At 37.5% G+C, this 26738-nt stretch overlaps 1 protein-coding gene across 1 annotated transcript in view; it reads right to left on the bottom strand.

The window, feature by feature from the left end:
* Positions 1-278: 278 nt before the first annotated feature.
* MAOB (monoamine oxidase B) overlaps positions 279-26738 on the bottom strand; it is a 143447-nt gene continuing 116987 nt past the window's right edge. Inside the window, exons 9-15 of the mRNA XM_069065743.1 lie at positions 22445-22541; positions 21571-21624; positions 19488-19545; positions 16519-16616; positions 8350-8461; positions 5884-5946; positions 279-1178 (exon numbers count right to left, since the gene is read on the bottom strand). Of these exons, the coding sequence (XP_068921844.1) occupies positions 1026-1178; positions 5884-5946; positions 8350-8461; positions 16519-16616; positions 19488-19545; positions 21571-21624; positions 22445-22541 (635 nt within the window). The 3' untranslated portion in view covers positions 279-1025. The remainder of the gene's footprint in view (positions 1179-5883; positions 5947-8349; positions 8462-16518; positions 16617-19487; positions 19546-21570; positions 21625-22444; positions 22542-26738) is intronic.

Below are 26738 nucleotides of genomic sequence, written 5' to 3' on the forward strand. Positions count from 1 at the left end.
ACTCTATTTGGGTGTTGTTTATTTTTTTTGCAAAGATACTGGAACAGGTTGCCATTTCCTTCTCTAGTTCATTTACAGAAGAGTAACTGAGGCAAACAGGGTTAAGTGACTTGCCCAGGGTCACACAGTTACTAAGTGTCTGAGGCCAGATTTGAACTCAGGAAGAGAAGTCTTCCTGACTCTAGGCCCAGCCCCCTGTCCACTTCACCACCTAGCTAGCTGCCCTTGCTTTATCTTAGGCTGTTTTCTAAAAGAAAATAAAAAGTGGCATACATGGGTTCAGTGAACAAGTTTTATTGAATGATCAGTTAGCATTGATTACTGCACACAAGCATATCATAATAATGAAAGCAACGTATTCACTCTCAGATTCGAGGGCATACGAAGTCAAAATGGGGGCACATGCAGAGAATAACACATCAAGTGAATGGACACAGTACACGTATGTAGGCACCCAGGGACCACAGGAAGGTGCATGCTAGTGAGCTGGGGCCACGTGCACATCATTGAGACAAGACTTTGAGTCAGAGGGTTCATGGAATGAAGACTGAATAGAGGAGTCAGGAGAGACTCATGACTGTTCCACCAAGTAGGCAGCCTCATGACCTTAGAAGCAGTTTCTTTTCCCAATTTGGGCCTCAGTTTCTTCCCCTGCACAATAAAGATGGATGAAGTCTAATGTTCCTGCCCACTCTATGGGACTGTGAGGGAAGGGGGGAGAAGGAAGGAGATTGCAGTTAAGAAAATCGAAATGGTCACAAAAGTAGTGAGAGGCAGGACACAGTGAGTGAATTTTCTTGACTAAAGTCTGAGAGCAGCAAGCAAGGAAACTGGTGACATAGATTTGAAGGGAGGTTTCAAAAGCTAGGTAGAAGCTGGCTTTGATAGTATAGGCAGTGAGGTGTTGGAACTGAAAAAACAAAACCCCAAAATAAAAAACCCAATAATACGGTTTATGTAATGGGGAGTCTAAGTGCTCTCAATCCCCCTGTAAAGGAAGTGTGCAACACTGTCTGGGGGCCTTTTCAGTTTCTCAGGAGGAGCCCCCTTTTATAGGCGAAGGTAAGAGCTGCAGCTGAAGTCAAGACTGTGGATAATCCAATCAGTCGCAGAAGTCCTGGTACAGACGGCAAGTTCCTCTCCAAAAAGGTGGTGGTGATTGGCCGGGCCGGCACATCCTAGATAAAAGAACATTTTATCTTAATCCTGGGACAAATAGAGGTGCAGGGCAGTTCACAGCAAAGGGGACAAGAGTACTGGGGCTGGAGTCAGGAAAATGCATCTTCGTGAATTCAAATCTGGCCTCAGACATATCCTAGCTGGGTAACCCTGGGCATGTCATTATCTCCTGTTTGCCTCAGTTTCCTCATCTACAAAATGAGCTGGAGAAGGAAATGGCAAATCCACTGTGGTATCTTTGCCAAGAAAACCCCAAAATAGAGTTACGAAGACTCAGACATGACTGAAACAACTGAACAAAAAGATGAAGGGGCAGATAGATGTTTATATCACAAGGTCACAGGATCTAGAGTTAGAATGAACTTTTTCCTTGGACACACAGGTAGCAAGGGATATAAAGAACCCAAACCAAATGGGCTTATTATGTTCAGAAGCTTTTGTATAATAGACTAGAAGTCAGATGGGCTTCTATGGGGGTACTTTGGTCAAGCCATTTCCTTTCTTTGGGAATCAGGTCTCCAAGATCCCTATGATTCCCATGATCTCCCTTTCACGGTGGTATTATCTTCTGTTTTTGAGGTGAAGGGGCCACTGTACTTATTTGAATTTTCTAGTTTTCCCTTAAACAGGGAGAGGCAAGTTAGTCAGTGATTAGGTAGGGATGGTAGTAAAGCATCTCCAAACATGTTATTCAATCAGAAAGCTGCCTGTCTGAGTGATAAGGAACTTGACAGTATAGAATGTATAAATGAGATAAATCCAGCACACTCAAGTCAGAAAATCCCAAATCTGTGTGGGCATATGTTATGGAGGAAAGCACCTTTCACTTGGGGAAGGACAGTGAGGAACATGGTAACCCAGGGATGGAGAAATTCTTGGGACAAGCGAGGCTGGGAAGCTTAGTTCATAAAACTGAATAAGCCTGTTACTTGATATTTTCTTTCACATACATATCTAGTAACCTTATCCTGGTAAATTATTTATGAAATCATGTAGTCTCTTTTCCCTTATAAACAAACCCTTGATTATGTTTACTTGTTACAAGAAATTTGTTTTCTTTTTTCTTTCTTCTTTTCCAATGAGGTAGGGAGTGGGATGGAGAGAAAATAGATTTCTGTTCATTTTTTAAAATAGAGAGATGGAGGTGACACTACATTTTGAAATGTTGCACACACTTCCAGATGAGGTCATTGTGTTACTAGTTTTACTTAACTCTTTTATTTCATTACAAGAAACTAGCACAAAGTGAAAGTAATTTGTAAATATCTGTGATGTAAAAACAAAGCACATCAATTAAACTTAAAAAAAAGGTAAAGAAATCCTAGACAACCCACACTTATATTTTGGAATGTGGATGGAACAGATAAAAAAGGTTAAGAGGGAAGGGATGCTAGGATTCTGACATCTAGTCATAGTCTAGTGGAAGAGGAATAGAGGTAATCAGTTATATGCAACAAATCTCTGAATCTACAATCAAACTACCCACGTGGGCAATGGATTTGGTAACTCAAGAATATCAGGCTAGGTTATCTACCAAATAACCAGTTAAACTGGGTGTGGTATCATCTGTGCATCCCTGCTACTGGGGGAAGCTGACACTGGTGGGTGGGTGACTTGAGCTCAGGAGTTCTAAGCTGCAATGAGCTAGGACGGTCAGGTATGAAGTCTGTATGAAGTCTGGAACCAGCGAGGTGAGCTCCTGGGAGTAGGGCTGTGGAGCCACCAGGCTACCTCAGTGCCTAAGGATGGGCAAACCAGCCTAGGCCAGGAACAGAGCGAGTCAGAACTCCCATGCCAACGAATAGTGAGATCATGAGTAGTGACTGGGAGAAATAGGGATCTCTTTTTTACTCTCTCTCTCTGTTTTTCTTGAAAAAACAAAAACAATCCAAACATACACACATACATATATGTGAATATATGTGTACACATATCACATATATCACATCTAGAAATAAATATATGCATATTTGAGTTGTATGTATACACACACATATGTATCTATGCATACACACATATATAAAATATATAGCAATGAACATTTACCAAGCAACCTACTATTAGCTAATTAGTGTGCTGAGTGCTAGGTACACACAGACAAAAATGAAATAGTCTGTGCCCTCAAGGTGCTTCTATTCTATGGATGACAATATGTCCTCCTACAAGTATGCATAATATAAAATTTAAATATATAAAAATAATATGTTAGGGGAAACTAGGTGGCACAGAGGACAGAGCACTGGCCTTGGAGTCAGAAGGACCTGAGTTCAAATTTAGCCTCAGACACTTAACACTTATTAGCTTTGTGACCTTGGGCAAGTCACTTAACCTCAGTTGCCCTGCCTTCCCCCCTCCCCAAAAAATAATAATACGTTTATGACAAATGTACAATATATCTTTATATGGCAAAATAAATTCAAGATAATTTCCAGGGAAACCACTAGTAGCTGGATGTATCAGGAAAGGAGGTGCTTGAGTTGATTTTTTAAGGAACTGAGGGATTCTTAAGGGTACATAGGTGACATAGTAGATAGAGTGCTGGGCCTGGAGTCAGGAAGATTCATCTCCATTGAGTTCAAATCCGGCCTCAGATACTAGCTAGGTTACCCTAGGCAAGTCACTTAACCCTGTTTGCCTCAGTTTCCTCATCTGTAAAATGATCTGGAGAAAGAAATGGCAAATCCCTGCAGTATCTTTGCTAAGAAAACCCCAAAGGGGGTCATGGAAAGTCAGACACAACTGAAAGACAACATATATGTTCATGTTATTTCCTTCTTCCCCTCTTCTAAGTGGAGTATACACTCTTTGAGGGCAGGGGCTGTTTTTTGCTTTGTCTTCATATCTCTAGTGTACAATACAGTGTCTGACTTGGGGGGCCCCTAGGTGGTGCAATGGATCAAGCAGTGGGCCTGGATTCAGGAATACCCAAGTTCAAATGTGATCTCAGAGAATTGTTAACTTTATGGCCCTGGGCAAGTCACTTAACCTTTGTTTGCCTCAGTTTTCTTACAGGTAAAATGAAGATAATAATAGCACCTACTTCCCAGGATTGTCGGGAAGAACAGATGAGGAAATAATTGTAAAAGCCCTTAGCACAGTATCTGTCATGTCATAAACACTACATAAATATTATTTATTTATGTTAGCTATTATATGTCAAGTGCTTAATAGATCTTGGTTCAATTGGAATGGATTCACCTTGCTATGAACATCAAAATATAATACTATTTTGGTTCAGATAAATCATCCATCCATTTACTGTTAGCTCAGAGTGGCACCAAGAAAATTATTTCAGAAAGGTGGGGTTCTTCTCTTTAATATGAAACTAAAAACTTTGTTCTTCTTAATTGCTTCTTATGGAGCCCTGTTGCCAATGAATTTTATCTAGATGCTCTTGTATTTGTCTATTTCAAATTGCACCACTTCCTGAAGTAGGTTTAGACAGGTACATGAGTATTTTAGCCTTTTTCATGCTTCATGGTCTGCTTCTGGCCCACAATATTCTGGGTCTTGGTAAATAAGTCTATATCCATTGTGCCCATGCCCTGAATGATTGCATAAACATATACTGTAGTTTCCTCTCCCTCTTCATCTTTACCAAAATATGTCTAATTATTATGGAGAACTGAGTCTTTTTCAGGTTTGCAGAGGGTCACTGATGCTCCTTCCAATTCTGAAATTCGGTGGGTGCTTCTGTGCACAAATAATTTTAGTCCATATTCATGCTGAAACCTACTCATTGTTTCCATCATTTGACTTGAAGACATCCTTTCATATTTCCATTGCATCTTTCTTTAGGTTTCTTTCTCTCTCTTTTTTTTTGAAGGGGGAAGAGAAGGCAATTGGGGTTAGGTAACTTGCCCAATGTCACACAGATAATAAGCATTGTTTCTAAGGCTGGATTTGAACTCAGGTTCTCCCAACTCTTCACTGGGCCACCTAGGTATCTTAGTAAGCACCACACAGTATTGGGACAAGTTTTTACTTTCATTCTGAAGCCCTTTTTCATGATGTCCAGCATCTTTTTAGCCTACTTGGGCATGATGGAAACATGAACTTTTTGGAGAGGAACAGTCACTAAAAATACCCTTTTGAGACTGAAGCTAATGATTAGAAAGGGTCTCCCTCCTTCCTTGCCTGCCTTTGTACTCTCTGTTATCATTTTCTGAGGTTTTCCCAATGTTTTCTTATCACTTGACTTTTTACAACTCAGAAAATCTTAATTTTTTTTAAGACTGGATATTTTACTCAATGCTTCTCTTTGCAGATTATTTACAAAAAACATTAAACAAGACTGATCAGAGCACTCATTTCTGAAATTCCCTTCTATTTAGAAAAATAAAAGGTTAGTTTCTACTCTTTTCGCCTTTTGTTTTCTATCTTGCTAGTTCTTTGTGACAAAAACATACACAATTCTCCCATCTCCAGGTCCACGGTACCTTCTAAAAATATTTTTTGATTGAAACACATAAACATTTATTTTATGTCATTCATTGTGCTAAGCACAGGGGATATACAAATATACACAACTGTCCCACTTCCAGGCCCATGGTAACTCCTTAAAATAGTCACTGGCTGAAGCACATAGGGATCAGAAAACTATATGGAATTCTTAATTTTTTTGTTAATACAAGATATTTATGTTATGTCATCAGACATTACTGAAGCCATTAGTACACCTGATTACCAAGAAATACCACTTACCACAGATTCTGGTTCTGATTTCCAGATTTCATCCTCTGGAATTTTCCCCATAGCATGTAAAACCTGAAATGAGAGTATTTCCCAGTAAATCCTACTAGTTTTAAATTTAACTTGTAAACCTGCGTTAAAGGAAAAAAGACCTTTCTCCTCTTCTCCATCCAACCTCCCTTTCTTGCTCCCCTCCAAAGCAAAATGAAAGTTATCAGGTCGTCAGCCAATCATTGAGTAATCTGTATCTTTCTACCTCCCATAGTAAAACAGAGAACTGATTTCCCTCTTTGGCTACCACTTACTGTTTCAAAACCAAGACCTCAGTAAAATGCACAGATAATGCAACGTTATGAAAAAATATAAATAAGTGTATGTATTTATAAAATTGATTGTACTTAATATTTTGCCTCAAGAGTGAGGGCTTAAATTGCTCCCCACCTCCCATTACCCTTTCATTTTCTTTTTGAAAAACACATCTAAAACTGGAAACCAATGCTATCTATGTATTTAATTAGTCATTTCCTGGCCTGAAGTGAATTTCCCTGGCTGTTGGTCTGGTTTTCTTTCTTATCTTGGAGTGCCTTCTTTGGTTGGGGCAAGGGTGGTAATTAAGGCAGAGGAAGAAACATAGTATTGTAGAAAGAACTCTGAATGTAGAGTTAGGAGACCTGAGGGGTTCAAATCCTAGTTCTGCTATTATCTCTATGATCTTTAGAACTCATTGAATTTCTCTAAGCCTCAGTTTCCTCATCTGTAAAATGAGGGAGTTAGACCAATGATTTCCAAAGTTCCTTTCAACTCTAATTCCATATGCTCTTAGGTTTCATGTATGAGTTACATGTCTCAATAATGGACAGACTAGTGAGTATTGGTTCAGAAAGTTATCTGCAACCATTTTACTACCTCTGTTCCCTTCACCAGGGTAATAATCTTGTTTCTGTGGGTGCTAGGATAGGGACATCATTTGTGTATTCAAAATTCTGGAAAATGTTTCTGTGCCTTTGCCTTCCAGATTCTGGGACTGGGTTTTAGCAGTGTTATAATCTGCTGACTTTTATCAAATGTAATACAGAAAAGGAGGATAAAAAAGACATGTTTGTGTATATACATGCATATATATTTGCAGGGCTAGATCTGTGATTTCCTTGGTTTAGGGGATTCTTGGTGAGAAAACACCTTCCAACAATGCGGATCAACAATTATTTTACAACTGAGTCTTAACTGCCTGGGAAGCTAGGTGACAAAGTGGCAAAAGTTCCAAAGTATTGGACCTGGAATTCAGATCTGGCCTCAGCTTACTAGCTGGGCAAATCACTTAACCTCTGTTTGCCTCAGTTTCCTCATCTATAAAATGGGGAATACAGCAGCAACTACTTCCCAAGACTGTGAGGAAGCATCAACAAGATGATATTTGTAAAGCCCTAAGTACAGTGCCTGGCACATAGTAGGAGGTATATAAATGTTAGCTATTGTTATTTTTATGATTATTTCATGAGTTTCCTAAGGTCACATAACTGATATCTGTCAGAGGTAGCACAGATCTTGCTCACTCCAGACCAGGCCTCTAACCACTAACCCCATTACCTCTTTCTATATTATATATAAGTGACATTTTTAAATGACAAAAAAAACCCCTTTTACCCTACTTGGTGACTTAAAAATATGAGCATAAGAGTAAAAGTAAATTTGGTGCAACAAATTACAAAAGCTCCACAACCTCTTCTACCTGTGGAAGATGAATAGCATGTGATGTTCCAGTTGGTATATTCAGGGTCATTTTTTAGAAGTCTCAAATATGCACACTGCCGCTGAGAGCCAGAATAAGCATTAAAAGAAGTATGTGAATGAATTCATAGCTTTATCAGAAATGAAGAAAAAGTTTAAATTTTGAAACGTTGGCATCTCAACTTTAAATAGTTTCAGCCTCTTATTCAATAGTATTTTCTGTGGACAGTTGATTCTAGCTTATTAGATTTTAGGAGGGGGAAGAGAAGAGCTACATATGCATTCTTCATCTTGGGAGGTTATAAATAGCATGACAATACTCTGAAAGGAACAGAACACAAAGCAGAGGATAATTATTTTTGTAATAACCTCAAGAAACTTGTAAATTGTTGATTCATTTTTAAATCTAATGTATTTTCTGCTTATATGAAGGTTGAGGCTCTAGTGGAAGAAAAAGAATTACAAAGTGGACACAAGGATCAAATGGAGAGTTTTGATGTTGTTAAAGTTGATATACAGTCTTTAAAAAAATAAAATGCAAAAATGAAGCTTATGTTTTCATGTCCAATATTTAAAGTTTATATATAGTCTCTTAAAAAAATAAAGTGTAAAAATGGTGCTTAGGGTTTCATGTCCGATATTTTAATTTTTGCTTGTGCATATGAATGTTTGTTATTGCTGACAGTTGTTTAGAAAAAAATTGTAAAATTAATTTAGTTTTAAAAATAGACACTGACTCCCTTCCCATACCTCTCTAGCTGCCCTCTCTCCCGCCTCCACTGCTCCTTCCATATATCCACTCCAGTGTGTAGCAGTCTCTGTTCCGGCAAAATAAATCCTGCCAACTGGCTGGCGAAGAATCCTTGAAACCAAAGCAAAGAGAGAGAGAGAGGAAAAAAAAGAAAAACAGCATTAGAATTCCAAAACAAATGTTCTTGCTATGGAATGAACTACACTGGCCATATTCCAGGGAGAACAACAGTAACCAAGGATTAAAACTTGCCCTAGCTCATAGTGCTATGTAGGGCACAAAGAAAGAAAGAAAGAAAGAAAGAAAGAAAGAAAGAAAGAAAGAAAGAAAGAAAGAAAGAAAGAAAGAAAGAAAGAAAGAAAGAAAGAAAGAAAGAAAGAAAGAAAGAAATGAAACTTAACGAGTGCTAGCCCCTGCCCTTTCCTTGTTCTCTATAGAGTGGGATAAAAAATAAAATAAATGAGGTAAACCACACGTTGTTGAAGCTAGGTGGCACTGTGCATAGAGAACCAGGCCCGGAGTCAGGAAGACTCATCTTCCTGAGTTCAAATCCAGCCTCAGACCCTTACTAGCTGTGTGACCCTGGGAAAGTCACTTGGCCCTGTTGCCTCAGTTTTCTAATCTGTAAAATGAACTGGAGAAGGAAATGATAAGCCACTCCAATATCTTTGCCAAAAATGGGGTCATGTGACCCAAATGGGGTCCCAACGAGTCAGACAGGACTGAACAACTGGAAAAAAAAAACACATTTGCCACTTTATCAGATCTCCAACCCTAGGAGACATGCATCGTATTCATAGGGGCTCAGAGTCAGAAGGGACCTCAGAGGCTATTTAAGTTCCCCTCCTTCATTTTACAGTCAGGCAAACTGAGGCCCAGAAAAGTGCAGACTTATCTGGGATCACATGGCTAGGAGGTGGTTAAATTGACCCTTGACCTCTGAGATGTTTATCTGTTCATTAATCAGGTTCTGTCAGTTTGTCAGGATGAGCTGTCTTTCCATAGCATTATCTGCAAGTCTTTTGCGATTTAAATAGATGGCCTTCACAGGTTGCTATGCTCAAAACAAGTTATCAACTTGAAGTCAACATGCCATTGACAAGTCTCTGAGATTAGCTAGGCTATCCCTTAGTTGGCCCATCAGTGGGCCTGCACTTAAAGTTTTGCCAGTGTATCACACAATTTGCCACAACTTAGACTCTGCTGGCAGAGCCTGCAAGATCCCAGGGTTACCACAACATCATCATGAGGCATTAAAGTCTAAAGTTAGGGGAGAAATATGATTAATAGCAATGAAAAATAGTACCCTTATTTAAAAAAAAATAAGTCAACAGGCAATATGATCACAAAAAGCCCACTTATTAAGTTAGATATATCAATTTGCTATTTAATTGGTTACATAATGATATCTCAAAATATCATAACAAAAATCCTTTTAAAATGTTCATTCTACTTCCACTCAAAGGTGATAGTTAGCTAACACTAGCTTCAGTCTCCTAAACTACAAGAAAATATATCAGTGTGCATTCGATAGCTAGTTAAGGTAAAACCTTTAATAACCTTTGAACCTGCATCCAAATAACAGTTCAAATCTAACTTTGTCCTTTCAGGATATTGCTCTAAATTTGGATTCTGAACAGTCTGGGATCTTCATCTTAGCTCCTGTCTCTCTGCTTGTAGCTTTGATAAGTTAATAAACCATTTTATGTTTCAGTTTCTCCATTAGTTAAAATGCAATAAATCAGGTCTGACATTTTCAAGAGGATGTTTTTAACAATGAAAGTGAATTATATGTGGAACCTTCAATGTTCAATCTATCTCTTTCTACCAGGGAACATATAAATAAGAGAAAGAATTACTTTCCTGTTTATTCTATCATTGGGGTATACTTTGTTGGCCTAACACATCTAATTATGTCCCCTTCAGGTTTCCTTATGATAGAATGTGTTCCCAAAGCAAAATTCATAGCACTGATGGTGACTACGAATATGCCGATATAGTTCTGAATAGCAAAATATAACAGATTCTCCACATAGAAGGCAGAAGTAAAACATTTATTCTGACACCAGGAAGCCAAATCCCAACACCAGAAAACCGAATTCATCATAGCAACAAAGAAATCTATACCCAATAACACTGCAGGAAGCAACAACATCCCAAAGCCCTCCCCTGCTTGGGCCTTCCCACAAACAGACACTTATAAACCTAGCTGTTTCTTTGCCTGCATCCTCTCTCTCCCTCCTCACTAATTGCTCTGACTCCCAGTTTCCTCTCAGCTCTGCTCTACCCTTCTTGCTCAGTTCAGCAAACTACTCCCACCACAGGCTCCATGTGATAACATTCAGCCTATTATGGGACAGGGAAGATCTTCAAATTCCCATTACCATTATATAGAATAAGATTGGATGACCACATCTTGACTTGGGGAAACCAGAAATATGTTGACAGAAGAGACTTATGTTGCACTAAAGCTGAGTTGAGGCCTTATGTTCTTGACTGTCCAACTCAACAGTAACTTTCATTGCATGTAGGTTTACGGTGAGGGTGGAGAAAGGGATCTCAAAAATTGCCATAAATCCATAAAATTTATATTGTTCTGCCCGTATTTTATTGCCTTTTCTTCTTCTATACCATGTTCAATCATTATTTCCTAAAGCATTGGACTAAAAAACCATATGCATCTGTCTACTGTTGACACATTCAATGAGAATGGTATGAAACAACAGAAAGGAGGGAAAAGAACTCAGAGAATCATAGAATTGTAGAATTTTAGAAATAGAAGGGAAATTTCAGACCCACTACTTCATTTATTCCTAATTTAGGGTATATCCATTCTGATGCAGCCAGGCTAATACAAAGCAAAGATTCTAGTTTTTTAACTTTTCTCTCCTTTTAGAAAACATTACAAACAATGTCTCTTTTTCCTCCAACTGAGATGAGTGTTTTTCATATGTATTGATATTCACATTGTTATAATGTTTTGTAACTGCAGTAATGCCTTACATTTAGAAATAAAGCTGCCACATCGCCAGGAAAGTCACTTGCAGCAAATAGAGAATGGTTTCATTCAGAAAAACATGTCTGCTTTTTGCTAATCTCTGCCTGTTTCTCATTCTAGGTTAAGGAAAACAGATCCTACGTTTTCCCAAGCAATTTCTTCTTTTTTTTTTTTTTAATTTTGTCACTTGTGAATACTTTATGCCCTTAGGACCCAAGTCTTCCTTAAATCTATGCAGTACCAACAAACATAGCTTGTGACATGTCCACAGAGACTCCTGATGACCTGAGACCACTGAATGCAATCATTCTTGGTTTGCTGAGAAGAGCAGTGGCAGCTTTATGGTGCCTTTATTTCTAGATATAATATGAAGCTTTTGACATGGTAATAAAACATGTAGATAATCATAATGCACAAATTATTAAGGGGCACCTGAATACACATTCAGGTTAATTTGAATTAAAAAAAAAACACCAAACATTGCTTATATTATCTCCTAAAGAAAAAAGAAAAGGCTTCAAAAACCAGTACTCTATAGAAAGCTGCACTATGAATCACAAATATTTGCATAAGGATAGATGTCCTCTAAATGAGAGGAATTAAGGTCTGAAATGTCCCTTCCATCTCTAAAATTCTTGGAACCAAAGAAAGTCATAGCTAATATCAGCCTTAGAGATCAGCTTCACCACTGGGGGTTTTGAGACTTCCCTTCTTGCTTCTTACTATTCACTTGGGCTGCTTGACTGCTTATAGGACTTGGATAAGATGGGAGTACAAAACTGTATTTCTTCCAATGATATAGATGACTATGGGAACAACCATTTCCCTTGTACTTCTTCCTAAGGTACTTCACGCCTTACCATCTGACCTGCCTCTATGCCCTGTAGACTTCCAGCACTTTTGTCATCTAAGAGTTCTAGGGTCTTGCCCATCCACCCTACCCCTGACCCCAAAGTCTTCTGAGCCATTCCATACACCCTGTAGCAGAGCTTTCTTGTAATTTTATGTGTCATCTTCCCCCAAACAGATGTTCCTTAAGGACAGGGATTGTTCTATTTTTTCTAGTTGTATCCCCTGTGCTTAGCAGAATGAATGACATAAAATACTTATTTTTTTTTCATTCACTGATTCACAAATTAATTCATTTATCTATTCATATACCCCTAACTCCCACAGTTGTGAGGATAAGATGAAATAATATTTGTAAAGTGGTATGCAATAATAATATAAATACTAGCTATTGTCATTATTATTATTATTATTATTATTATTAGTGAGTAAACTGAGACTCCAGGTCACTCAGCAGCACAAGCAAAACTAGAATCCAGATTCCATGATTCCTAATCCAGTGTTCTTTTATCTTGTCATTTTGCTTCCCTTAGGGTATTCTGACTTACTTACATATGCAGACCAAACTGATTGAAATAATATGGTTGGTACCAGTAAATTACTGTGTAAGATGTTTCCGATTCCCAAGATGATTTTTCTCATTTTTCTAGATTTTTTTCTAGATTTTTTTCTAGAAAATTTTCTTTTCTTTACCCTGCTACTTCCTCAAATTGATGTTCTTTCTATGCCCTTCAACGCCCAAAACGGTAATGCTATACTTGTAGCATCCACTTTTAAAGCCCTTACAATCTGATTTCCTTCCTTACCACTCTGCTGAAAAACATTTTCAGGTTTACTAATGCCTTCCTTAGTGACAAAATCCAATAGTTCCCCCCCCCCCATTTTTACCCTCCATAACAACTGTTCAGCTTTTTAGGGCAGCTCCTCTAGTCTGACCTCTCATAACCTGCTGCCTGGCCTACTGAAATTGCCTCTGAACCATTATCTGATTCTATTCTCTCACCTCTCTAATCTATCCCTCACACCATTATAGAGTAATCTGTCTAATACACAGGTCTGATCACACAACCTCTCTTCAAAAACCTCCTGGGTCTCATCTCTAACCTCAACTCCTGGCAAACATCACCACGTGCTTACAGGTCAGCTCCAGCTCCATCTCTTAGGCATATCCACTCATTCATCTGCTCCCTGAAACCTAGCCCTCCTTCTGACTTCTCTATTTCTTTCAAGGTTGTCACTATCCTCCTAGGATAATCTCAGAGTTATTCTGAACTCTTTATTCTCTGTCATCCCTCCCCCATCCAATTAGCTTTTATGTCTTATCAATTTAATCTTACAATTCTCAAATTCATCTAATTTCTCTACTTATAATACCATCACCATAGTCTACACCCTTCTCACATCTCACCTAAGATTATGGCAATATTCTCTCATCTCCACTCTTTCATTTCTCTAATCTACCCTCAATACAGCTGTCAAACTTACATTTATAAACACAGGGCTGACATCATGTGCCACTCCCCTGCTCAAGAAATTTTAAGTGTTTTTCTGTTGCTTCTTGGATAAATACAAACTCCTTTGGTTGGCATTTAAAATTTCTCCAATTTATCTTTTCTAATCTATTTCATATTATTTCCTTATGCAGCTAGATGGTGCAGTAAATAGAATGCTGGGCCTGGAGCCAGGAAAATCTGAATTAAAATATAACCTCAGCTGCTCACTAGCTGTTTGACCCTGGGCAAGTCACTTAACCTCTATGTGTTTCAGTTTTCTCAACTGTAAAGTGAGAATAAGAATAGCACCTAACTCCCCCAGGGTTATTGTGAAGATCAAATGAGATAGAATTTGTAAAGTACTTAACACAGTGCCTGACACTTAACAGATTCTATATAAATGCTAGTAGGACTATTGCTTTACAAACTTTATAATTGAAGCAATACTTGTTCCTGGTACATGACATTCCAGCTCCTGCATCTGTGACTTAGAAAAGGCTTCCTCCATGCCTGGACTGCTCTTCCTCCTTACCTCTGCCTTTAGGAATCTTTAGCTTTCCCCAAAGCCGAACACAAGAGCTTCTTCCTCCAAGGGCTCTTTCCTGGTGTCCCCAGGCATTAGTGCTCTCCCCACCTCCAAAATACTGTGTATTTTCTTTTTATGTAATTTATAGCAACTTATCTGTGTATCTGTTGCCTCCCATTCCAACTTTTCCCTGTCAATAACTTTGTGGTGGCTTGAGAAGTTATTTAAAAAGTCTTCTACTGATTGTCAGAGAATGTTTTGAAAGCATAGGAAACCAGGCCACTCTGGGTCACATGTTAGTTGTGTGGACAAGATTAGAGAGAGAACTCAATGGTTATGTGGAGTGTCCATCTCACATAGCTGGGCAGACATTTATGGGAGAACACTTCTTCTAGAGACACATTTCCACATTCTGAACCTACTCTATGAAGGATACATCCTGACATTACTGTGTCCCTTTTTTCAATGTCTGAGTGGAGCACTCAAACGTTACAACTCCTTTAACATAGCTGGTACTACTAAATGTTTGTTAAATTGAAAGCAAGAATAAAGAAAACACCTTCCAGTGGTTCACCATTGCTTCCCAAGGTCTTCCATATTCTGACTCCAATATTCCAGCTTTATTTTTTATAACTTTATTTCTATTCATTATCTCTTATTCTCCTGCTGTTTGTGTTTTCATACATGCTATCTCCCACATTTGAAATGGAAAATTCTTCCCTTCCTTTAAGATCTGATTTAAGCAGCACATTTTTCCAGGAAACCTTTCCTGAGACCTTCATCTATAATTGATTCTTTCCTTCTTAAACCTTGGGTTTCATAATGATCTCCCTCATACCATTCTCTGTTTTTTTCCCTTATACTATTATTTGTTTTACCCTATCTGCTAGATTATAAACTCCTTGAGGGCAAAGATTGTTTTCTGTTTCATTTTTAAAATTCCTGTCACTTAGCATTTTCCCATAATAGGTGCATCATTTTTTTTTTGCTTTTTGGAGAGCAATTGGGGTCACACAACTAGTTTTTTTGTTTTGTTTTGTTTTGTTTTGTTAAGTATCTGAGGCCAGATTTGAACTCAGGTCCTCCTGACTCTAGGGCCAGTGCTCTATTCACTGTGCCATCTAGATGCCCCAGGCATCATTTTTTAACTGAAAATAGGCAACTGTATCCTGCAAACAAGAAACAAACAAAAAATACAAACTCCTCACTTATTTTTAATGTCAGAAATCATTGTTTCCTTTCATGTTGCCGTGCAGGTGGATATTTTAATAAATACCATTTTAGAAGGATTTGAAGGGTTACAAATTCAACAAAAAGTTCCCATTTCTGAACTTGTTGATCACTGGAATTATTCTTAGAAACAGAGTAAAAGGTATCATGTTGACTTGAGAGCCATCATTGTGAAGAGTCATGGTGTGATAGGATCAACAATTCCTCAGCTCACCTCACACACCACCTCCTCCCCCGATACTTTCTATATCCCATGGGGAAGTTTTACCTAAAAGAAGAAAAAGCTGTCTTTGGGACCTGATTGACTTCAACTTCCCTGATGTAACTTCCTTCCCTGCTTTCATCCTGCCCCCCACCCTCCCATCCCTAGTCAACACTGAGAGGGTCCAGCTGTTTCTGGAATGTGATTAGGACTAATTCCTTCATTGCACCTCCCTGGTCATCTAGCTGCATCAAAAATCCCTCTTACATGAAGCCTGGGCCCCTCAAGACTTGGTTAAGACTATGCAAGTCACCATATCCTGATGACTTGCTGACCAGAGGCATTTCCAGATGGAAAGGAGGGAACTGTGTCCAGAGAACCTAAGGCTACTGGACCCTTACTGCATTTCCTTGCAATGCGTCAGGGCAAAGTAAACTTCCTTTGTTAAATATTCAATACCTTATGACAGTGTCTCACTTTGTCCCAACATCAAGCCTGAACTAAGGGTGTTGTAGTTAAAGTTGTGCCTCCAACACATGGACCCAAAAACTGGACCATCTGCATGAGCAATCATGGGCAAGGGACTTAGCCTCTCCATCCCTATAAGTTACAGAGAGGTGCCATCTGCACTGGTGAAAAGATTCCCCTGGAATGACAAGACTGAGTACAGACCCCACCATATCCTCAATAAAACAAATACAGAGCCTGAGGTATTGCTTTTTATAATGAAAACACAGCAATTGAAATATAATGGTGCTAAAATTCCATTCACTTAATGTAGAAGAAATAGAACTCAGAGACTGGATCTGTCTTAGCTCACCCCAAGGCTCCCATCATTACAACTTTGTATGTATGTTTCACAGACAGTACCTCCCATACTGAGTCATTATTCCTGGGGGGAAGTAAGTTGTATAGCAGCCTCCTGAGTATTGTTCCTCACACCAGTTCTTCTCTTCATAATGCACCGGCTATAAGACAATTAAGATAGCTTGAAAGAAAGTCAAAGGAAGATAGCACCAAACCCTATAATAGCTTCTTTCCTAAACAACTTCACCTTGGGGCGGCTAGGTGGCACAGTGAGTAAAGCCCCAGCCCTGGAGTCAGGAGGACCGGAGTTCGGTTCCAGCCTCAGACAATTAACACACACACACACACACACACACACACACACACACACACACACACAACTAGCTGTGTAACCTTGGGCAAGTTACTTAATCCCAATTGCCCTCCAAAAAAAAAAAAACAACTTCATCTTAGAATCTTAGAGCTGTTATTTTCCTGTGATTATAGGATTGGCTTTGGACACTGGTCGGCAGTGTCCAAGTATAAAGAAAAATTAAAACCAAAAACCTTTTTAAGAATTCCAACTTTCTAAGTTAGAATGCATGTGATATATTCTTATATTAGTACCTATTTACATGTCTTAAGTTTCTATTTCCCTTTTCATAAGTTTTCACTCTTGGCATCCATTTCCTTGGAAAATGGATTATTAAAGAGGTGTTTACTGTTTAGCAGACTGGGATCTGAAAGGCTCAGAAAACTAGGCCAGTCTGGGATAAGAGTATACACACCTTGGGTGTGTGGATAAAGATTAGAGAAAACTCTGCAGGTACAGAGTAACAGCATCTCGGTGAGGAGGGGAGCTGAGAAGAAATATCACGAAAGCAAATATAATGTTTCTTCTGGAGACAAGGGCCATTTACATTTTGAATCTATCTTACTATTATAAATGATACTTTCTGACACAGTGTGACATTATACTTTTCACTTTATCAGATTCATCTGGCAAGTCGAAAATACAAAATTTGTTACAGAGTGTGGTGTCAGCTTGTAATTACAGTAAGGTGCCACTTAAAGTTGACAGAACCTTGGTCAAAACCAGTCATAGTTCACACTTCAATCCAATTCATGTGCATGTCAAAACATCATCCTCATGATTTCACTGGTCTTGGAGAATGAAGGATACAACAAACAAATGTGGGGCACAATAGATCTATTCCATGGGTGTGGCTTATTGGCACACACAGATGAGCAAGTACTTTTTCCTTTTATAAAAATAAAATTCTGTACGAAAATGTAAAGAACAATGGGACTGGACCCAAGAGTCTCGGATTTGTCACTAACCAATTATCTGACTATGGAGAAGTCATTTTTTCTATTTGGATCTCAAGTTTTCTCATCTGTAAAGCAAGAGACTTGCATGAGATGATCTCTAATGTGCCTTTTAGCTCCAAATCCCATGAAGTTATAGCACTTTTGGGAGAGAAGGGCTAAATATTACTTTTAGGTTAAAACTCATTAAAGATAATGTTAATACTTGAATATATAGTCTAACAGAAACTAAACTTGAAAAGATTAAAAACAGTACATTGTTTACAAAACAACAATAGCTCAAATTTATAAAGCATAGATTAAGTTTTATAAAATTCTTTCCCTAATGACCCCAGTAAGTACCAAACTCAAGACCTGACCTTTGATCCTCTGCCTCCTGGTCGAATGACTACTCTCATTAGAGTACACTTCTCTCTGCCATAGGTTTTACCTCTGTTAGAAAACAGCTTCTGGCACACCCCAATGGGTTTTGTAGCTGCTGCTTATTAATGTCCAAATTGGGCTGTTGGCTCCCTAAGAAAAGGTATAGTATCCTATTCTTTTCTGATTCCTCCTTAGAATTTAGCATAGTGCCTTGCAAATAACTGAACCTAAATAAATTCAATGAATAAATGAGTTAATGGATAAGATGGCATATAAGGTACTTTGGTTAGATTTTTTCCCAGAGTTTATTTTATGTTCATCTCTATGTTTGTTTGTTCAAAGCTTCACAGACAAATGACTTTTGTAATCACTTTCAAAAAAGTGATAAAATACTTGTCAAAACTTTTCAAAATAAGCAGTCTAGTGAATGTACCCAAAACATTAATTAATACTTAAAAGTTACAGAGAGTGAACAAAGAAGATAGATTTTGCTGTTGCTTATGCACTCTACATTAGGGCCCCTTGGTTTATAATAAAATGTACTAAAGGGAAGGCACAATCTAAGAGCTTTTGAATTCAAAAGGGGGAAAAAACACTCTCTTTGAATTGTTTCCATGGTTACTCAAAACACAGCTTTTGAATGCTGTTTCAAAGAAAAAAAATTGAGAGAAGCTGAGACAAAGATAGCCAAGCATCCAGGCAGGACCGCCTCTAGGTGGATGGGTTGGCTAAATCACACCATCCATTCTTCTGCTGCTCTTCCATTCCCTATTTCTCCCACTACTCTTTTTATGTCAGTAAAATTAGGATAAGATAAACACAGGGGTTGTTTTAGAAAAGGAAAAAAAAATCACAATGGAGCAGTCTATGTATGTGGAAGCAGGGAAGGGGAAACCACGGTTATCTGCTTTGCCTGAGTGGTAATGGCAGTGCTGGTAGCCGAAGGTTTATAGCCTTATTTACAGACTTATTAAGCATTATCTCCAGGTTGTCATCTCCTTTTCCTAGTTTTGCCACCTCCAACTTACTTGTTAGCGACCTCCCCAAAGCCTTCTTTATTTGACAAGAGCAAGGTCTCCCCAAAACCAAGGGTCTTGGGCAACTGCCTCTTTGACCAAACCTGGCAAGCATAGTAAATAGATTTGTGAGGTCACTAGCCAGCCAGGAGCTCACTCATACCCGTCCTTTGTGTGGGCCCTGGAGTATAGACAAATCATACACATAACGGAAGAAATCACTTTTTCTTTCAACCTGCTTCTTATATAGGACATTATTAACCATGTCAGCATTGGCTTACTGAGTCCCCTTTTATGGGGGAGGAAGGAGAATCTGGCTAATTTTGTAGAAAGTATTGATCTTACATTGAGGGCTTCTTTTGATCCCAAAACCTTTGCATAGAGTTCACAGAGTTTCTTCTTCCTTCAAAAGAAAAAAAAAGTAGAATCAAATAAGCACTAACTTAATTTCTACTCCCCTTCCCTTATCTCTCAAATGAGAGATTGATTACTCATTATTTTAACTTGACTAAAAGAGTCATTTCGTATCCAAAATACAAAATAAAGAAAATGAAATGCTCAAAAATTCTGCAGGTAACTTTTTAGGTCACTGGAATCACTAAGAAGGTAAATCATTACTTATGGTTTGTTGCAGCTTACACCAAGCTGATTGCCATACAATACAGGCAGTGAAATGTTGAGGAAGCAATGATGGAAGGGAATCAGAAGACACAGGTTTCCAACTCCTGCTGACTAGCCTTGATTACTTCCTCATCATTGGTAAAAACAAGGACAAGTCTGCTAGTGATCTCTAACTCATTGTTGAGAAGATTAAATACAATTATGTAAGGAAAGTGCTTGGTAACAACAAACATTAGATAAATGTAATTAACATAGAACCATAGAACTGGTCCAATTCTCTAATTTCACCAGAAAGGAAACTGAGCCCCAGGGAGAGGAAGTGAGTTGCTCAGGGCTATACAGGTAGCACCAGACTTAGAACTAGACCTAGGTCTATAGATTCCCAGTTCAATACACTTCCCATTACACATTGCCTCCCAGGAAAGACAAATATTACTCCCATGATAAGAAAGTGGCAAATATTAGACCTTTCTGGTCTCCATTATTAAGATTCTTAATAATTTTTCAAATATATTGTTTCATTTTATTATTATAATAATCCTCAAAAAAAGGGAGCTATTATTACCCCCATTTTACAGTTGAGGAAAACGAGGCAGACAGACATTAAATGACTGGCCCAGGATCACACAGCTAGTGAGTATCTAAGTCAAGATTTGACCTCAGGTCTCCTTGACTTCAGGGCCAATTCTCTATTTATTGTGCCACCTAGCTGCATTTAAGTGATAGATAGCCTTCTATAATATACATGCTGCAGATAATTTGTTCTTTGAGCAGTGGCGGTACTGGCAAGGCTGGGAAAAGACATTTAGCCAGGAGAAAGACTTTCTGACCAAGAATATTCGAGATCCTGCTTTCTGTATCTAATTGGATCAGTCTGATTAGAGCAGCAAGTGCCTCCAATAAATTCAAAGAATGCATTTAGTAAACACCCATGAAATATCTGTCACCTTAGGAACAGAAATGAAGAACATTCATCAGACACTACCAGTGAGTAAGAGGCTCCATGTAAATAGTTCTAGAAAGTGCTCTGTGGATTCCTGGATGGTGGAATCTATTCAAATAGGAATTTACTGAATAAACTAAAAGATTTCAGGCATCTCCCAAAGTCAGTTACTTTCTTCCAGCAAGTAACTAGGTCTTTGGCAGAAAATCTTTCTCACACCATCCCAATGAGGAGAATGTATGGAAAATCTAAAGAGTACTCTCCCCACTTCTCATGTGGAAAAGTAAAAGGCGTTTATTTCCACAAGATCCCACAGAATGTCACTTAACCCTCTTTACCTCAATTTCCTCATCTGTAAAATGAACTAAAGAAGGAAATGGCAAACCATTTCATTATTTTTGACAAGAAAATTCCAAATAGGGTCATAAAGAGTTGGACACAACTTAAAAATGACTGAAAAACAACAAAAATCATGCCAATAATAAGCATGTTGTTTGCATTGTACATTCAGTATTTACCACGTATTGTTTTGTATTGTCTAGTGTATTGATCTTATCTCCCTCACTAGACTATAATCTAATTAAGATCAAGGACTTAAATATTTTTTGTATTTCTCCATATCAGCCTATTACCTTACTCATAAGTAGTACTCAAAATGGCAACTATTCAGTAGAATGAATTAGAAGACCTCTTTTATTTTTTTTTTTAAGTAAGCTCCATACTTTTCCTAAAATGGCTTCTTGGCACCTTAGTAATTAATAGATAACTAATATTTTGTGGTATGTATATTAACTGTTAGATGTTCTGCACATTAATTTAAAATTCACAATAATGAACTGTTAAATCACAAGCTTTATTTCTTACCTTTCTTCTTTGGTAAGACGTGCTAGTTTTCTTGCTTTGTGGACAAGAATAAATCTAGAACATAAAAAAATAGGAAAAATAATATGAAATTGTCTTTCCTCTTGCCCTGCTCATGTAACTTTAAACACTGATAGCATTCTGCTTTAAAAGACTGATAAACATGTCCCAAACTAATTTATTTTGTCTCCATGTTCATTTTATTTGCAAGCTGTTTCAATTCTAGGTACTGAATCCCACTTTCAGTTTTGAGTAATCCCGGGGGATAGATAAAACTACCAATTTGTCAGCAGTCCAGGTCAATACCAAATTATTTTCCTCCAATTGTCAAGAAATTATAATTGTTTATTAAAATTCCCCAGCTAGCCAGGTTCTTTGCCAAGAACTTCCTACCTTAAAAGCATATCATTATTCTAATACTTTCAACAAGACAACCTTCCTATGAACTGCTGTCTTTCTAAACCCAAACCAAAATGGTGATAGATCTAATAAATGTCAAAAGGTAAAAAAAAAGTTCTACTTTAAAAAAATATTTATATATTAATTTAGTGGACATTTTAAAAAAGAAATAATGCTGTTTAATGCAACATTACATCTGAAGAACCATTTTCTTGGGTAAGAACACATTTCAAAATGATTTTGCTTCATTTTTCTTATCTATATTAATATCTCCTTTTTCAAAAAGGAAAGAAAATAAAAAATATCCCTCATCACCATAAATTTTTGGAAATTATAAAAACATTTCAAAATTATTTTGGTTCATCTTTCCTTATAACATTAATGTTTCTTTTTTAAGAAGCAAAAAACCCCAAAAGATATCCTTCATCACCATAAATGTTTGGATATTATAAAGAGATACTCTATCTTTCTCTCTTACCCCATTATGGCAGCATAGGTACCATCAGGCTTGGTGTCATCTAGAGTGTAGGCAACTGGAGCTTCTTCCCCTTCAATGATCATGGTTCCACAGTAATCTTGGCAAGCCAGAAAGAGCAGAAAAAATTGACTTTTCCCATCAAATCTCTTCCAGGATCAACAATGAAACACTAAATTCACTGAGTAAAGTTATAGTTTATTGTTTAGACAATAAATGCAGAAAAATCAGATAAATGATTTATCTTGAAATGGAATGTAATCAACAGATCATTTTCCTTTTTTATTTATTAAAATGAAGCTATAAATTTGGACAAAAAAAGGGAAAAATATAGCACTATCAATAAATTCAGGGCTGAATTTAATAAAATCTTGTTATTAATGTTTCTAACATTATTTTCTGTTCCTTTTTATATAGACAATAAGAATAAAATGCTACATATTTCTCCACATAATCATCGCAGATTTTACACCTTTTTTTTTTTGCAAAAAAAGAGGGTGTGATCATTATGTGAAGTCTTTTAAAAAAATTTGTGCTAGTATTACTTAAAAATCATTTATTACTAAACTGTCTTTGGTGCAAGATTAGGATGCACAGAATAGAGAATATACATTAAAACTGAATACTGACAATGTACATTTGCTGAGAATTCTAGGCTTGTGGCTTGAGATAAATGCGTATCTATATGCTACAGGTGAATACATTGCTGCTCTGTTTACCTTTTAATCAGCATGATGAATAGAGTAATACCATGTGATGATTATGCAATGAAAGCTCATAAATCAATTTTTGGACTGGGGGAAAAACAACCAGGGTGTAAGAATTACGTGGAGGCAATGATTATGAGATGAAATATGGCAAAAAAAAAGGCAAAGAAAAAAAAGATTGAAAAGGAAAAGGATTCTAATAGTCTACTGCAAAATAGGAACAGTATGGTATGCCTAAAATCAGTCACACAATTTGCAGGCCTTGAATTTTATGGTAATTTTCTTTGCAATTTCCCCCTGAGAAATATATGACAAAAGTTATTTGAACTAATTATCTGGGACACAATGAAAATGAAGATAATAGAAATCTACCAATAGTACAAAATCTTTACTTCAACCAACCATTTCAAGTTCTTCCTGCAGGGAACTGATGAACCCTTTGTGTTCATTTCATGCTGATGGTCTCCCCTGACCATTCACAAAATTTACGTCATATCTAGAAAATGGTGATACTGAGGTGTGGTGAAGACACTGTGATTAGAATCTTAAATATTAGAATATATGCTAGAGATAAACTCGTGATGAAAGCTCTACTTGATCCATCATTTACTCAGCAAATTGAAATCACATGAGTAATAGGATTATAAGAATAAGCAGTACTTTTGTAGTACTTGGTGGTTTGCAGAGTGCTTTAAAATATCTCGTTTGATCCTTACAACAACCCTGGAAGGTAGTTTTATTAACATAATATTATTACAGATGAGGAAACTGAGCCACAGAGAGGTTAAATGACTAGCTTGAGGACACATACCAATAAGCACCTCAGAGGTAGGATCTGAACCCAGGTCTTCCTGACTTAAGGTCAAGTGGTCTATTCACTGCACCACTTAGTTGCCTACTAGAGAATTCTAGTACCTTTGTAAAAAAATCAAATCACGGCTTGAATTATTGTTTTGTTGTTTGTCTAGGCTTAAGAAAGTGATAGAGAAAATATTAATAAGTAAATTAAATTTTTAAATGTGGTACATGGACCTTTTTATTCAGAGTTAGTTCTTAAACATCCAGTTGTTAAACATTTTTACCTGCACACCCCTACATATTAAGTATCTATAAAATATATGCAAAATAAATACAAAGTGGAAGGAGATGTTACAAACTGAGGAGATCAAGAGAAACCTCATGTAGGAGGAAGAATTTGAACTGAGTTTTAGAGGTAAACTAGATCATCTCTATGGTCCCTTTCTGAGCTGATATTATATGATTCTATGAAGTAAGAAGACTGGCTTTTTTCCTCCCCCAATTCCCTCTCTCCCAGAACGTATGGTTACTTCAGAGAAGGTGCAAGCTCCCTGTTATAGAACCACTTTTAATCTTCCTCAGCATACCTTCTGCTGAAATGCTACTTATAATTAACAAAGCTGATTAATAGGATTTTCATCTATTCTTACTTATGTTGTGAAGAGACATGGATAAAAAATGAATAAGAGAAAAGGAGAACTAAAGAATCCAAGCTACTGATTCTCAATCAATAGGTCTCAATATTTTGGTTTCTTTTGTTTACATAACATTTCATTTTTAGATTTTTTATTTTTCCCCAATTACATGTTAAAATTTTTTGAACATTAAAAAAGTTTTGACTTCCAAATTCTATCTCTCCACCCTGCTACAGTAAGCAATTTGAAATACATTATACATGTACAGTCATGTAAAACATTACCATATTCGTAATTTTGTACAAGAAGATGAAGGAAGGAAAGAAGGAGGGAAGGAAGGAAAGAAGGAAGGAGGGAGGGAGGGAAGAAAGAAAGAAAGAAAGGAAGGAAGGAAGAAAGAAAGAAGGAAAGAAAGAAAGAAAGAAAGAAAGAAAGAAAGAAAGAAAGAAAGGAAGGAAGGAAGGAAGGAAGGAAGGAAGGAAGGAAGGAAGGAAGGAAGGAAGGAAGGAAAAAAGAAAGAAAAGAGAAAGAAAGAAAGGAAGGAAGAAAGAAAAGAAAGAAGGAAGGAAGAAAGGAAGAAAAAAGCTTGACTTTGGTTTCTTACAAAGATATTTTCAGCCTACTGGAGGGGGCAGAGGTGTGGAATAGAGGGAATTGAAAGAGTTAGGTTTTGGGAAAAGGGAGGAGTGGGATGGATGACAGAAGCAACACTAACTACAGTACAAAGAGGACAGCTCATGATGGATATGTTGGTATCTTGAAGTTGAAAGATTCAATGAATAGAGAGATGTCTGGACAGGTGGAAGGGTGGCTATTAGTTGAGGCAGAGAAGAGGAGGATCCTTTCTTCATTAATGTGTCTTGGGAAACATCTAGTTAAAAGTTGAAAAAGATTGGAAAGGACCTATCTAGATAATCTAAAAACTAAATCAATTACATCAGTCTGCAAAAATGAGTGATCTATAGTTGAATGTAAGAATACCTAAATCATTTCCTTTTAATTATCAAAGTTCTATCTAATTCTATCCAATTTTTTAAAAGGTAACACACATACACGGCTAATTGCTTTACTTTCATTTATCTGACTTCTTCGGTACGGGTATGCCCTCCCTTGACATAAATCAGAATTCCTCTATGCCTTAGTAGACAATATTCATGAAAAAAATCATCACATGGTGATGGCCATTCTTCTATTGACAAACTTCTTTGCTTTTGGTTACAATAGTGCTTGTATGATAAACATAGTCTGTCATACTCATACTCATGCTCATACTCAAAGTCTTCAACTTGCAGAGTCTGTACTCAACTAGTATCACCTTTGAGAATTCAAGGTCACTTCCATGCCATGAGGAAACTTTGGAAGAGGACTTCAGGGGTAGGAATGATGAATAATTGGTACATTAAATCTGCATGAACAATCATGGGATTTTCTCATGGACCCATTATGCTTCAGTGGACTGGTTCCAGGCAGTTATCTTCAAGAATTATTCTGAGTACTAGCTTTGGAAACAGAAGGCCTGGGTGCAAGTCCTGACTCTGCTTCTTAACAGTTGTGTAATCTTTTATAAATCACTTTTCTTTTCCAGGCCTCAATTTCCTCATCTACAAAATACTAGACTAAATGATTTCTAAATTTTCTTCCAATTCTAAATCTATGATACTAAATTCCATTTCCCTTAATCTGTTGACATGTAACAGTGTGTTACTTTGTCCATCTTCTTATCTATTTAGGTCAGGATGTTCCCTAACTCATTAAAACCAGAGATAGCAAATGGTCACAAAACCCTCCTTTCCTTTGTAATGGTAATTTGAAGATCTGTGCTGCCCCTTAACAGGCCAAATATAATCACATGGAGCCCACAGGGGGAGGAGCTTGCTAAAAAGGCGGAACAGAAAGGGTGGAGTAGGAAGGGGCAAGAGAGAGGCAGAACCGCTGGGAGTAAGCAGCTTGGAGGCAGTGCAGCTAATGTGAGTGAGAGAGGGGCATTTTTGCTTAAGGGGGCGTGTTTTGTTTTGAAGGCCTGAAAGAGGAAAGACTTGGGAATGTTGGTGTTCACTGCACTGGTTATGTGTACCAACTTCTTGGTTGCTATGATGGATTTGACTTTCTGGTGTTTGAATAAATGTTTTGGTTCTGTCTTCCATGTAGAGAGTCTCT

The sequence above is a fragment of the Petaurus breviceps genome, unplaced genomic scaffold (genome assembly GCF_028583685.1).
Source record: "Petaurus breviceps papuanus isolate PSGF00001 unplaced genomic scaffold, PetGlider_PUasm1.0 90700, whole genome shotgun sequence".
NCBI classification, from domain to species: Eukaryota; Metazoa; Chordata; class Mammalia; order Diprotodontia; family Petauridae; genus Petaurus; species Petaurus breviceps.